The sequence below is a fragment of the Oncorhynchus keta genome, chromosome 2 (genome assembly GCF_023373465.1).
Source record: "Oncorhynchus keta strain PuntledgeMale-10-30-2019 chromosome 2, Oket_V2, whole genome shotgun sequence".
Taxonomy (NCBI): domain Eukaryota; kingdom Metazoa; phylum Chordata; class Actinopteri; order Salmoniformes; family Salmonidae; genus Oncorhynchus; species Oncorhynchus keta.
This window is the reverse complement of record NC_068422.1, coordinates 18,042,152-18,057,896: the sequence shown is the minus strand read 5'-3', so window position 1 is coordinate 18,057,896 and position 15,745 is coordinate 18,042,152. Positions and strand designations below refer to the sequence as shown.

At 40.2% G+C, this 15,745-nt stretch overlaps 1 protein-coding gene across 5 annotated transcripts in view; it reads right to left on the bottom strand.

The window, feature by feature from the left end:
- The window catches only part of LOC118379065 (calcium-activated potassium channel subunit alpha-1), a 257,064-nt gene that overhangs the window by 36,676 nt on the left and 204,643 nt on the right, over positions 1-15,745 (bottom strand). For 3 of the 5 annotated variants that reach the window (XM_052473233.1, XM_052473237.1, XM_052473244.1), the window contains exons 19-20: positions 15,614-15,646; positions 10,060-10,153 (exon numbers count right to left, since the gene is read on the bottom strand). In XM_052473233.1, the coding sequence (XP_052329193.1) occupies positions 10,060-10,153; positions 15,614-15,646 (127 nt within the window). The remainder of the gene's footprint in view (positions 1-10,059; positions 10,154-15,613; positions 15,647-15,745) is intronic. The other 2 variants (XM_052473242.1, XM_052473243.1) reach the window with 1 other exon arrangement.

Below are 15,745 nucleotides of genomic sequence, written 5' to 3'. Positions count from 1 at the left end.
TGTTACAACCTGAATTTAAAATATATTAAATTTATATTTTGTGTCACTGGTCTACACACAATACACCATAATGTCAAAGGGGAATTATGTTTTTAATAAAAAATGGAAAGCTGAAATTAGTCAATAAGGGTTCAACCCATTTGTTATGGCAAGCCTAAAATTACTAGTTCAGGAGTAAACATTTGCTTAACAAGTCACATAATAAATTGCATGGACTCACTCTGTGTGGAATAAAAGTGTTTAACATGATTTTTGAATGACTACCCCATCTCTGTACTCAACACATACAATTATCTGTCGAGCAGTGCATTTCAAACACAGATTCAACCACAAAGAGCAGGGAGATTTTCTAATGCACCTATTCGTAGATGGGTAAAAACAAAAAACACAGACATTGAATATTTTTTTGAGCATGGTCCAGATATTAATTACACTTTGAAAGATGTAGAAATGCACCCAGTCACTACAAAGATACAGGTGTCTTTCCTAACTCAGTTGTCGGAGAGGAAGGAAACCACTCAGAGATTTCACCATGAGACCAATGGTGACTTTAAAACTTCTTAAGGCTAGGGGGCAGTATTCAGAAGTTTGGATGAATGAGGTGCCCAAAGTAAACTGCCTATTACTTAGGCCTACAAGCTAGGATATGTATATAATTGGTAGTACTGGATAGACAACACTCTTAAGTTTCCAATACTGTTAGAATAATGACTGTGAGTATAACAGAACTGATATGGCAGGCGAAAACCCGAGGAGAATCCATCCGGAATGCTAATTTTTTGAGGTGACACCATTTAAAATGCTTGTCTATGGGAAAATCAAAGGAATACCTCCCAGATTGCAGTTCCTAGGGCTTCCAGTAGATATCAACAGTCTTTAGAAAGAGTTTCAGGCTTGTTTTTTGAAAAATTAGCTAGAATTTGTATTTTTTCTAGGTGGCTCCCATTTTGGCTGTGGTATTGTGGCGCACGTGGATGAGAGAGTGCAATTCGTTATTTATCTCCGGCAATGAACATACTATTCTCCGTTAAATTGTATTGTTTATTTACATATTAGGGTACCTGAGGATTGATTAGAAATGTTGTTTGACGCGTTTGGACGAAGTTCATTGCTAACTTTTGGGATTCATTTGCATGCATTTTGAACGAGGGAAACTGGTGGATTACTGAGTCAAGCGCACCAACTAAACTGACTTTTTTGGGATATAAAGAAGGACTTTATCGAACAAAAGGACCATTCGTTATATAGCTGGAACCCTTGGGATGGCAAACAGAGGAAGATCTTCAAAGGTAAGTGATTTATTTTATCGCTATTTCTGAATTTCGTGACGCCTCTGCTTGTTTGAAAAATGTTTGTAATGCTTTTGTATATGGGGGGCGCTGTCCTCAGATAATCGCATGGTATGCTTTCGCCGTAAAGCCATTTTGAAATCTGACAGAGCGGCTGGATTAACAAGAATTAAGCTTTTAAATGACGTAAGACACTTGTATTTTCATGAATGTTTAATATTACAAATTAATATTGCGCTCTGCAATTTCACCGGATGTTGGCCAGGTGGGACGCAAGCACAAAGAGGTTTTAAAACAGTTGAATGGCTGTGATAGGAAAAACCTGGGGATGGATCAAAAACACACATCCTGTTTGCAATAAGGCACCAAAGTGTGTCAAAGAAATTCACTTTCTGTCCTGAATACAAAGTGTTATGTTTGGGGCAAATACAACACATCACTGAGTACCATTCCACATATTTTCAAGCATGGTGGTGGCTGCATCATGTTATGGGTATGCTTGTCATCGGCAAGGACTAGGGATTGTTTTGTTTAATAAAAGAATCACAGCTGTAATCGCTGTCAAAGGGGATTCTAACATGTATTGACTCAGGAGTGTGTGTCACGTTGTTCGTAATAATGATGGTTGGACCAAGAGGCAGCATACATAGAGTTCCACATATTTTATTAGAGAGTGAAACTTAGAAGAAGAAAAAAACAATAAAGAATAAACTAACCTTGACGACAATGCAGGCAACTAAACATAAACAATATCCCATAATATCCCAGGTGGAAAAAATTCTACTTAAGAATGATCCCCAAATAGAGACAACGGTAACACGCTGCCTCTAAATGGGAATCATACAAATCACCAACATAGAAAATCAAACCTAGGACCCCACATAGAAAATATAAACTAGAACAAAAAACCCTAGTCACACCCTAATCTACTCTACCATAGAAAATACAGGTGACAGTGTGAATACTTATGTAAATGAGATATTTCTTTATTTCATTTTGAATAAATGTGTAAACATTCTAAAAACATGTTTTAACTTTGTCATTATAGGCTATTATATGTAGATGGGTGAGGGAAAATTGTATCATCCATTTTGAATTCAGGCTTTAACACAACAAAATGTGGAATAAGTCAAGGGCTATGAATACTTTGTGAGGGCACTGTATTGTGTCACAAATGGCACCCTCGTCCCTATATACTGTAGTGAACTACTTTTGACCAGAGTACTATGGGCCTTGGTCAAAAGCAATGCACTATATAGGGAAAGGGTGCCTTTGGTTCGCACCCTCTTTCACTATTGTTAAGTGTCCTGCACTCAATATAGCACTTTACCTCCTTCAGGTTTTCACATAAGCCATCAGCAGGACTGGCCATAAAATTCCAGTTTCCATCCTCAAAACACACTCATCAATATGATATTAAAAACCTTTTAGAGGATCAGCAAACAAATCACTTTTACTCAAAGTCGAAGTCAAAGCTTTTTTTCTTATTATTTTTTTCCAGACTCTTTTTTTTCTGCTTATTCTTGTCAGAAGTGATCAGTGGAGATGCCAACAAACTGCAGGGTCATCAGAGTGAGTGACATCAAATGTGAGGAGGAAGAAGGAAGGAGATGGCAGCAATACACTGCTTCTGGATGCCTCACAAATTGCACCTTACTCCCTATATAGTGCACTACTTACCTTTGACCAAGGCCCAAGAGGCTCTGGACAAATGGGCCTTGGTCAAAAGTTGTGCAATACGAAGGGAATAGGGTGCAATTTGGGACAAACCCTCTGACTGGCATGAGCATGGACAACCAATTACGGCTTCCTTACAGCATACAGCTTCTGACGCTGCACTCCTCACGGTAAAAGCTTTAACAGACCACACTTTAAATATTTCAGCAATTTGCCCAATCATATTTGCTTTCCAAACTGAAGACCATTAATGTTTTAGCATCTGAGCGGTGTGTGTGTCAGGACCGAACAAACCAATTTCTGGTGAGTGCGGTTATGAGCATCTGAGCTTGATGGTATCCTACACTGACCACTAAACGTTCTCCAAACAAGCGTACCTGCGGTTGTACTGTGCATGCACTGACGCTAAAACAGATATGATCTTTACAGTCCGTTTGAAAACAGTTGTAATATTCAGGTTGTGGAGACAGGTTGGGGGGGGAAGTCCAAACGGTAGTTTTACATTTTATATGGGATTAATAATTGTGTTTTAGGATATAACGGCTTATCATCAAGTGCTACAGGCATAGAAAAATAAGCATGCCTGTTACCATGTTAATCTATGAAAATAAAACTACTTTTAGTTCCATACATTGTACCTAGCTTTTGTTACAACATGGATTAGTCAAATACATATGCCTGAAGATAATACCCTCTGAAATATGCACATACTCTCGTCTTCATCCTTTTAAATACTTTATCTCTTTTATCAGTTAAAAGCACTGTATCTTTGATCTGTATGGACATTAGAAGAATGCCACCCTAAGTAAGGTTTTAAGTATGCATGATGGTGTCAACTGAAAGTACAATCCCTCAGGCTCCATCAGACAGGAGACCCAAAATGTCTGCCTGTGGGGGTTTAACCCAAGGCTATAGCCATAATGTTGCTCTCTCTCAGGAAAGTAGTTGTATAATGCTGGCAAACGTCTAATTTAAAGCAGCAATCAGTAGTTGAAACAATAACAAAGCAAACTCCCGTCTCTGTTTTGGTAAAAAGCTAAGGGATGGAGCTAGAGAAATGTAACCACTCTAAAATTCATGGACAGAGCTATGGATGCAAGGAAAGACCATCCATAATATCAAAATTATACTTTGAACAATGTTTTGAGGATATATAGTGTTTATTTAAATGTACATTGTTTACAAACATTGGCTTAAAACAAGCTTATATTTTGGGTTCTGATGGAGTGTGACAACTAAGCTCATGAGGCATTTATTTTATTATAATCTTCAAGAATCAGTGTATATCATTAAGTCCAAATATGGATGAAGCAACTGCAGATTGCTCCTTTAAAATGCTTTCTACTTCTCAAACTCAAATCTTTCAGGAGAACTCAATTCAAAATGACAATTCAAAAAGACCCAGCTTTGTACGTGAAAGACACAAAGGTTGTGTTTAAACAGGGTTAGTGGAAGACAAATCGTGGTTGTTTTATTGTAGTGCACGACCCACACTTAAATATGTGAAGAAACACTATACAGTACCAGTAAACAGTTAGGACACACCCACTCATTCAAGGGTTTTTCTTTATTTAAACCATTTTATACATTGAAGAATAATAGTGAAGACATAAACTATGAAATAACACTTATGGAATCATGTAGTAACCAAAAAAGTGTTATTCAAAGTAGCCAGCCTTTGCCTTGATGACAGCTTTGCACACTCTTGACATTCTCTCAACCAGCTCCATGAGGTAGTCACCGAGAATGCATTTCACTTAATAGGTGTGCCTTGTTAAAAGTTAATTTGTGGAATTTCTTTCCTTCTTAATGCATTTGAGCCAATCAGTTGTGTTGTGACAAGGTAGGGGTGATATACAGAAGATAGCCCTATTTGGTAAGACCAAGTCCATATTATGCCAAGAACAGCTCAAATAAGCAAAGACAAATGACAGTCCATCATTACTTTAAGACTTGAAGGTAAATTAATCTGGAAAATTTCAAGAACTTCAACTGTAGTCACAAAAACCATCAAGCGCTATGATGAAACTGCATCTCATGAGGACTGCCACAGGAAAGGAAGACCCAGAGATACCTCTGCTGCAGAGGATAAGTTCATTAGAGTTATCAGCCTAGGGCCTCCCGAGTGGTGCAGTGGTCTAAGGCTACTAGAGATCCTGGTTCCAGTCCTGGCTCTGTCGAAGCCGGCCACGACCGGGAGACCCAATTTTGTCCATTCGCGCACTAGCGACTCCTGTGGTGGGCCGGGTGCAGTGCGCGCTAACACGGTCACCAGGTGAATGGTGTTTCCTCCAACACGGTGGCGCGGCTGGTTAAGCGGGCATTGTGTCAAGAAGCAATGCGTCTTGGCTGGGTTGTGTTTCGGAGGACGCACAGCTCTCGACCTTCGCCTCACCTGAGTCCGTACGGGACTTTCAGTGATGGGACAAGACTGTAACTACCAATTGGATACCAAGAAATTGGGGAGAGAAAGGGGTAAAAAATAAATATATAAAGAGTTAACAGCCTCAGAAATTGAAGCCCAAATGAATGATTCACAGAGATCAGGTAACAGACACATCTCAACAACAACTGTTCAGAGGAGACTGCGTGAATCAGGCCTTCATGGTCGAATTGCAAAGAAGAAACAACTCATAAAGGACACCAATAATAAGAAGATACTTGCTTGGGCCAAGAAACCCGAGCAATGGACATTAGACCGGTGGAAATCTGTCAAAATTTGGGACTTTTGGTTCCAACCGCCGTGTCTTTGTGAGAAGCAGAGAATGTGAACGGATTATCTCCACATGTCTGGTTCCCACCATGAAGCATGGAGGAGGAGGTGTGATGGTGTGGGGGTGCTTTGCTGGTGACAATATCTGTGATTTATTTATAATTCAAGGCACACTTAACCAGCATGGCTACCAGAGGATTCTGCAGCAATACGCCATCCCATCTGGTTTGCGCTTAGTGGGATTATCATTTGTTTTTCAACATGACAATGACCCAACACACCTCCAGGCTGTGTAAGGGCTATTTGACCAAGAAGGATAGTGATGGAGTGATGCACCCGACCTGAGCCCAATTGAGATGGTTTGGGATGAGTTGGACTGCAGGATAAAGGAAAAGCAGCCAACAAGTGCTCAGCATATGTGGGAACTCCTTCAAGACTGAAAAGCATTCCAGGTGAAGGTAGTTGAGAGAATGCCAAGAGTGTGCAAAGCTATCATCAAGGCAAAGGGTGGCTACTTTGAAGAATAAGAGTGGTGCAGCGGTCTAAGGCACTGCATCTCAGTGTAAGAGGCTTCAGTACAGTCCCTGGTTCGAATCCAAGCTGTATCACATCCAGCCATGATTGGGAGTCCCATATGGCGGTGCACAATTGGCCTAGCATCGTCCGGGTTTGGTCGGGGCAGGCCATCATTGTAAATAAGAATTTGTTCTTAACTGACTTGCCTAGTTAAATTATGTGTTATTTCATAGTTTTGATGCTTTCACTATTATTCTACAATGTAGAAAATAGTAAAAACAATGAAAAACCCTTGAATGAGTAAGTGTGTTCAACTTTGTACAAGTACTGTATATACAAAGGTATGTGGACACCCCTTCAAATGAGTGGATTCGGCTATTTCAGCCACAGGAGCAACAACGGCTCTGCTGTGAAGTGGTAGGTCACACAAGAAATCTTAACGCTACAGTATACAATGACATTATAGACGATTCTGTACTACTAACTTTGTGGCAATACCCCCGTGCACAAAGCGTGGTCCATACAGAAAAGGTTTGTTGAGATCAGTGAGGAAGGACTTGACTGGCTTGCAGAGATCCCTGACCTCAACCCCATCGAACACCTTTGAGATTAATTGGAACGCCGACTACGAGCCAGGCCTAATCGCCCAACATCAGTGTCCAACCCCACTAGTGGAAGCAAGTCCCCGCAGCAATGTTCCAACATGTAGCGGAAAGCATTCCTAGAAGAGTGGCGGCTGTTATAACAGCAAAGTGAGGACCAACTCCATATTAATGTCAAGAATTTTGGAATGAGATGCTCGACGAGCAGGTGTCCACATACCTTTGGTCATGTAGTGTATTTTGAACAGATAATTTGAAAGGAATAACATTTATGAAATATGTCAAGTTCTCACAATGGCTGATCATCAGAAACAACCACTTCTATTAGTAATTAGTTATCTCAATTTATTTTATAATTTATTCTCAGTAGTTGCCTTAATGTGGATATACCTCTAGTTCAAAGTATAAACCATTAGCTCCTTCGTATGTACATTTTGGCTGGGCTGATCTAACATTATCAATTTACCTTATACATTTTTTTATTTTACCAGGCAGGTCAATTAAGAACAAATTCTTATTTACAGTGACGACCTGACTTGCATGTTGTGTTCTTAGTAATCTGTAGGAAGTTGAAAGGAAGACCAGAACAGGTGCTAATAAGAGTGAAAGCATTTAGTGCTTTTACACCCAGCTAAATATTTCATTACGAGCTGCATGTTTCACCACTCACTCAGTGGAGGCCTGTCACTTCAATCTCCACTCCCCACCATGACTGGTGATTGAGGCAGAGACTGTCTGCCAAGATAGCTATCTCTCACAGTCTCACAGACACACTGTGTGCGTTCCAAATGGCACTCTATTCCCTATATATAGTGCGTTACTTTTGACCAGGGCCCATGAGGCTCTGATCATTAGTAGTGCACTATGTAGGGTATAAGGTGCCATTTGGGAAGCAAACACTGTCAACCATGACGGCCTGGCTGCCTGTCACTGGCCTACACCGCCACTCACCTCAGCCGCGATGTACCCAACATGACATGGGTGTCACGGTGCAGACGGGTATAAGCAAATGCTTTATGACTTTCCACAATTAGATGTGTCTCATGGCCCATCAAGAGGTATGGAAATGGTGTTAATTTCAGCGAGGAGGAAATCGTCAAGGAGGATAGTGGAAGAGGAGGTGAGGTGTGACTTGTTACTTCAGTGACATGTCACATTCTCTCTCTGCCATCATCAGGAGATGACTATATCACCATGACTGCATCCCAAATGGCACCATATTCCCTACATAGTGTGTTACTATTGACCAAAATGAAGGGTACTTTGTACTTAGAAAATAGGGTTCCATTTGAGATGCATCCTATATCTCCTAGTATCTCCACAGCTGATTGCTTTCATCAACACATACTGTAGGCTATGGGTTAAATTATTTACACGGTGTAGATTTAGCAGAGTCGAAATCTTTATGAATGCCATAGGTTTCAGATCCACCCGTGAACCAAGAAAAGTTTGGGGTGGTTTTATTTTTACATTCTAATTAGTAATATTTATCCTGCCTAGCTTGTAAGCCTATCACAGTGATTGATTCATTTAGATTCACTTTCAACATGAAAGATAATACATCAGTAGCATATAAAATCAATGAATTCTAGAGCATAGGAGTTGACAGCTCAACTGAGAAGAAACTCTGCTAGAAGCATTTTATTTGTGTCAAATTTCCTCTTCCAGCATTCCCTTTAGTAAGAGTAATGTAGCTACAGCAGCTCCTAGCTGTGGGTGAAAACTCTGTCCCGCTCCACTCCAGCAGGCAATGAAAGCAGGCGATGGCTTTGAAAATGCTCCCCCAATCATACAAACTGACAAAGGCATGCTTTTCAAAAACCCACAGCCAATCTGTTGATCATTACTTATTTACAGAGGCCGTGGGGCCCCCAGGTCCTGTAGAAAACACATTTGATATAGTATACATAACCAGATGTTTTTTTTCTCCGCTTGTAGAAATAAAGTATCCCCGAGGCTAACCCAAACAATCCCCTCTTCTCCACAGCGCATACAGCCAGGCGATGCACCATGTAGCTATTAAGTAGTTCATATATGAAAGATCAGATCCACCTGTATATCCAGCAGTATTAACACGATCAACAGAGGAGGAGGATACGATAGGATAAACTTCAATGTCCCCTAAGGGGGAAATTGGCTTAGACACACAGTACTGCTGTATACAAAATAAACACTGTACATTACACACTTTGATGTGAGTCTGGTGTGTTAGCGTCCATTTAGCTAAGGGCTATAACATGAAAAGGCCTTAGTCTGCGTAACATTACAGATCACCAGGTTTTCAACTACCTTCCCAGGAGCCAGGGAAACCTCCTAAAGTGGTACTGTAAAGCTCTGACACCACTTTGAAGCAAATCAAAAGAGAGCAAATGCCTGCTAAGAAAAATGTCCAGTCAAACAGATCAAAGAAAACGTGTAAATTATGTGACAAACAGGGACACTCCTTAGTTTTCTGCACAAAGGTGATTTCCTCATGTAAGAGGGTGAACAAATGTTTGTGGGTAACTGTAAGTGTAGTACTATAATAACTTGCTCGGAAGTACCTTCAATTAAACTTACTTTTACACAAGTATATAGAGTAGTAATATAAAGTAGAATTACATCATGTTTTATACAGAGAGGTTTGGAGTTGTTCCATACACTGCTGTGTGACTTCTCTCTGACCTGGTCCATCTATTACCTTTCCCCTTTAATGATAAGGATTCTTCTATTCCCTCTAATGGCCTCATGTGTTGAATAACAGTCCCTATCACCCGTCAAAATCAATAAACACTCATTTAATTCCATGGGACAAGATAAAAGCAAGGTAGCATTTGATTTTCAGTTTGGATGGTGATGGTGCACATCACTCGTGGCCTTATGAACCAAAAATAGAACTCAAAGGGATCGCTACAATAGAGGAGTAGCCCCAGGCGATAGAACCACAGGAGCCTCTCTGATTGGTTGGTGATGTCATTAGTGTCACTGCTGTTTAAAGACTCCAGTACATGTGGATGGGACTAGGAGGGTGACAGTTGAGGCCTTAAAACTAGAGTATTTCTCAAACAGATTATTATGGTCGGTCCATCTGTCCCTCTCATTAAATAACTATTGAAGATCTATGTGTCATTAACCGCTGAAAAAATGCTTCGGCGTTAGAGAGTTCTGTCCCTTATTTTTCTATGGCTAATTCCATGCAACACTTATCATCACAGTTGTTAGGTTAAAGAAATAGAAAATAATATTACTGATATATAGTGCTCTCTTGAAGCTGTTGTCCTACCTCATCATTTTTGGTGAACCGTTGGGTGAGTTCCTTGTGTCTCCATTACGTTGTTTCTTTTTAGGCGACAGTGTCGAATACTGCTCCTCTTCGACTGCAAGCACAGACAAGAGTGTGAGGAACAAAGGAATGGCTGAGTGAGAACACTTATAGTAAATCATACATTTACTGTATGTACTGTAAGTAACAACACCAAGACAACACAATCTGTTCAAAAGTCAGAGAAGATCCCAAAGAGAGAGGTTAGAATAAGGAATGGGAGACCAGGAGGTGAGAAAGGAGTGAGGAAAGGGTGAGGTGGGGTAAGAACAAGACAGGAGGGCACATGGTATGCAAGTACAACCTGACATGTTTGACAAACAGTCCAAAATCCCCAAAATGCAACTCAACCAAAATGCAGGTGCACATTGTCCATGTGTGTGAACATAATGATCCAACATGCTGTAGTGCCATCCCCATCATGCTGCTGAAATAATGTATCACTGACTTACTGTAAAACAGACTTACTGTAAAACTTTGATAAGTGCTCATTTTAGCTCTTACTGTAGCTTTCATACTGTGCATAGAATATTATATGACAAAAATGGTACAATACAGTACTGTACAAGAATCACCATAAAAACCAAGCCCGCACTAGAAGGGCAATTACAAATGATACCTTCTCTTTTCCTTGTCAAACGTTTCTACTTGCATATCTTGTTCACGTTCTTTAGAAATATACAAATTGTAAGTATCCTCATAAAGCCAACAATTTCTGAATCATTGTAGTTTAAAAATGCAGTATGGAATCAACCCATAGAATTAGCTAGGGCTCGATTCAATCCATAGCGTAATAGAAATTTAAAGGCAATGTTCCCGAGTTAGCGGAGACTGCATTCACAGTAAACACTGCATATGATAGCTTAATCGGAAATCAATCGTGTTATAGTGCTGAACTTCAGCAATACGGATTGAATCGAGCCCCTAGTATCACTAAGAGGGTGTGACTGACTGTAACACATGCATTAACCCAGTATAGGCAAATATTATTTAAAATTCCATATGGCCATGTCCCTTTAGCGACTACTCATTATATTAGAAACACTTAAGATGCTTCTACTGCCGGCTATGAAAATCACTCACAATGTTCGTTCATCTAATTAAGATAATAAAGCATAAATATCACAGAGATGACATCGGAAATATGGCCCCTTTGTTCCAATGTCTGAATGCATCTGAGGTGGCTGGTCTTTAGTTTCCTCTCGTCTCGGGGCCTGACGACATTGACTGCAATGCCCTTGGCTCGTGTAATTAGGTTTGTCTGTGTGCCAGTATGATTTATCCACCGCTCAGCTTCCCCTTGGACATTGTCTTTTAACACTACGTGAAGCTACATGCACTGACCCAGGCTCTTCTCTTTGCGGAAAAATAAATTACAAGTTTCACCCTCGAGTAGAAATTAATTTAGCTGATACCACATTTATACACAAAAAAAGAAAGAAAAAACAGCTCCTCTGTGCCAGTTGAGTGAAAATAAAATTGAAGAAAAACAGCAAGTTGACAGCTTCTAACTAAGACTGTTACTAAAATCCTCTCATTGCATGTTAGCGTTTCTATTCACTTATCTTTAACACACAACTAGCCATGTTAGCAGCCATGTTGAGTTATAACGAGTTACAGATATACAAAAAAACAGGATAATGTCCCAAATGGCACCCTATTCCCTATATAGTGCACTACTTTCGACCAGGGCCCATAGTAGTGCACTAGGGAATAGGGTGTCGTTTGGGACACACACAGACAAAACCAGGAGAAGCAGCTAAGTGGTTTTAAATGGTGTTTCAGACTGTCAACATGACACAACGTGTTTAAACCTGACCTTCCTTTACAAAGGAATCTAGAATGTAACTCCTACATTCAAATGAATAACATCTCAAATATCATGGTCCTTTGAAGTTGGGCTACACGTTCAATTGCAACGCTGCTGGCATGTCTACCTACGACAGCATAATGGAAACAGGGACGAAGCACTGTAAGTAAGGGGCTTTCAGCAGAGTGGGATGCTGCTCACCCACACACAGACACACATACACACTGCTGGAGATGGCTGGTCGTTTGTTCACATCTTCCTCAGTCAGTTTGTTCAATATTTAATAGCTCCCAGCTGACAGCTGCACACACTGGGTCATTAGTAAGGAATGCTACACATGCAACCACTCCACTCCACCCCAGCAGTACAGCAGCCTTAGCTTCAGTCACAAACACATGTGTTGTGACGTTAGCTGTTGTGCAGGGCCTAGCTAGCCTAGCCACACCGTGCCGCACAGAGGCGAAACGCAAAGGGGGCTTGCAACCCCTCCACTAGAGCCTAGCAACAGACTTACAAACACATGCGTTATGATGCTAGCTAGTATTGTTGAGCCGGGCCTAGCTAGCCTAGCCACACCGTGCCGCAAGGAAGGGCAACACGAGGGGGCTTGCAATCTCTTCATTCAATCCCAGCCACGGTCTCAAACACATGCACCTGTGTGTTGTTATCTAGTAGTGGTGAGCAGGGGCCTAGTTACTGTTGCCTAGCTAGTCACACCATGCTGTGGTTCTATGTGAGAGGGCTTCTTACATGTACAGTGTCTCATATTGAGCAGGGTGGCATTACTAGAGTGACTGGGCTGGTATCTGTATTTCACTGGCAGGCTGCGTGCCCTCAGGAGCCTGCTGGCCTCCTCTGCTGCCAGCCCCCCTGGTCCACCTGGTCCCCTCGCCACCTCGACCAGCTCTCTGGAACCCAGGAGGCTACGCCTCAGCACTGAGGGCCCCCTGGAAGGCTGCAGGCTTCCTTTACGGTTGTTGACTAGAGGAACTGACCCAGAGCCGGACCCAGAGCCAGGCAGTACTACTCCACTGTGGGGCGTTTCTACTTTATGGTGGGTCGCGTTGGCGGTGGAGTTGTGGTTCAATTTAATAGACTTGTTCTGATAGGTTGACCTTTTGATAAGGGTGTTGTCTTTAACTGCCAAATAGAAAATGATGAAAATGAGCAAATAACAATAATCACAGTTTATGAAATTGAGTTTGTCCTCAAATGAGTAACTATGGGGTTGATTTAAAATTTCTTTAATAATGGGTTGGATATCAGGGGATTCTTTTGTTATTGTTCACAGTCGTGTCATTCATTATTATTTTAAGTACGGGATATGGCACAAGAATACTAACAGCTAAATAATTAAGGATCTCATTGTTATTAAACACCACTTAACCAGTAGACTCTTAAAATGAAATGTTAGATATGACATTTACTTTGATATTCATAATAAACATGAATGAATTAAGCAGGGCTTTCAGGTGTTACTTGGATTGTTGTACGATAAGAACAACGGCATGACAACGGACATTTACAATCAGTGTCTAAAAAGGAAAAATAGCATAATGCTGAATGAGGAAGAACAAAACGTAGTTTATCACAATAAATCTAATAAATCAACTATTTTAATCCCTAATCAAAGCTGTTCATTTGTTTATTTACTTCTAATTTCCTAGTGTTTAAAATAGACAAAAATGGTAAATATGACTCAAATGTAACAATACCATCAGGAGGAAGATATTTCCACCTCGCCCAAAGCTAGCTGGGAACAGAAGCCAGTGAAGCCAGGGTGTAGAGATGATTATTTAACTGGTCAGCTGTCTAATACATTACCGTCCCAGCCCCAAACCTCCTGCATTCATCTGTCCCACGTCAAACCCACACAGCTTTACAGCAGGGACAACACATTGTGGCAGATGGGCTGGCTATCTAGGACCAATGATGTTCAGTGCATTCTGAAAGGCTGAATACTTATGTAAGTATGGTATCTGTTTTTTATTTGTAATACATTTGCAAACATTTCTAAAAACCTGTTTTTGCTTTGTAATTATGGGGTATTGTGTTTATATTGATGAGGATGTTTAATACATTTCAGGATAAGGATGTATCGTAACAAAATGTGGAAAAAGTGAAGGGGTCAGAATACTTTCCGACTGCACTGTAAAATATTTGCCCTGGATTGCTGATTCTATGTATTGGCCATTGAGAGCCTTTCAAGACACACGTCGGTATTGGCACTACCCAGTAGGAGCAGTCCTCCATAGGACATTAATGTAATTCTACAGTATTTTAATTAAATGTTTCAAGGATGTACATGTATTTAAATATGTGTGTTGTTGTAGTGAGGACAGTAATATTAGTAACCTCAAAATTATACTTTAAGGAAAAGGTTTTTATATATATACATTTATTTTTTTAGCTCACATAACATAATTGAAAGTATGCATTAAGCTGTCTGTAATATAATTCACTTGGCAAAGATGAATATAATAATAATAATAATATATGCCATTTAGCGGACGCTTTTATCCAAAGCGACTTACAGTCATGTGTGCATACATTCTACGTATGGGTGGTCCCGGGAATCAAACACACTACCCTGGCGTTACAAGCGCCATGCTCTACCAACTGAGCTACAGGAAGCCACAACTTCTTTTAACTTCTATAGCTTCCAAAATAACATTTCTATAGCTAAAAATGTTTAAAAATGGTTGGGGGCTGGAAAGATGGAGGCACAGTGGTTTCAACACAGCGCCCCCTATCAGTCATCTAGTGTATGTATAAATCATTGTCTAGGGCCCTCAACTCTGTAGATGGTCTATAGTAATATTTTCTCACTGCACTATACCCCTCCTAAATAATGTAGAAGATTATGTGTTCTCATTGTCAACCCCCCTCCCCCCAATGAAAACAATTGATCCAATAGCTATTTCCAAGCTCTCTTGAAATTCTCCAGACATAAGTGTTATCTGAGAACTAGAGTGCTATACTCTACAGTCCAGTGAACTCCAGAGATACCTTAGAGCCGTAGCACCATCTACTGCTCAAATTACAACTAATACTTAATGAAACATATAGTATTGGAATATAAAACTGAAAAACAGGTATCGGTCTGTACTTTCCACAAATAAATATTTTTAAATCAATAAATAAAGTGATACAATAAAATGTCAGTTAATTTGCCTCATGTACCATGTCAGGCTTACTGTACAGCAATGTTTTTATCACAGAGCAACATCAGACAGACACAAGCCCCCCTCCCAAAGATACACAACCCAGTCCAGAGAGACATACTACATAGTCACTTTATCAACGTCAGTGGTTGAGGATGTGGGATTATTAAGCAGTGAAACACAGGAGTGGCTGACAAGCAGGGTTGAGGGTTTACCTTTATTTGACTAAGCAAGTAGTTAACAACACATTTTTATTTATATTTAATGCAGTCAATCCAGGAAGTAAACTGGAATTCCAATTCCAATTTTTCTCCCATTAGAAAAATAACCATTAAGGAAAACTGGAATTGTAATTTAAGTGTACTTCCTGAATTAATTAAATTAATTGAAATGGAATTGACCCCAACCCTACTGACGAGCAAACAGGAAAATATGAGTTAGACACAGTCAGAAGGATGACAGCAGGGAATGGACAGGGGACTGGGAGGGGGGTTAATGACTTAAGAAACAAATAAAAACATAAATTGAAATCAAAACTTACTTGATTTGATATATCCGTTATAGTTATTTTTTGCTGAGAAAAATGCAGATACAATGAGAGGTTACAGGGTTGTTGCAATGAGAGCAAATTATATAGGATAATAATACACGTTAAAACTGAAGGCTACAATGT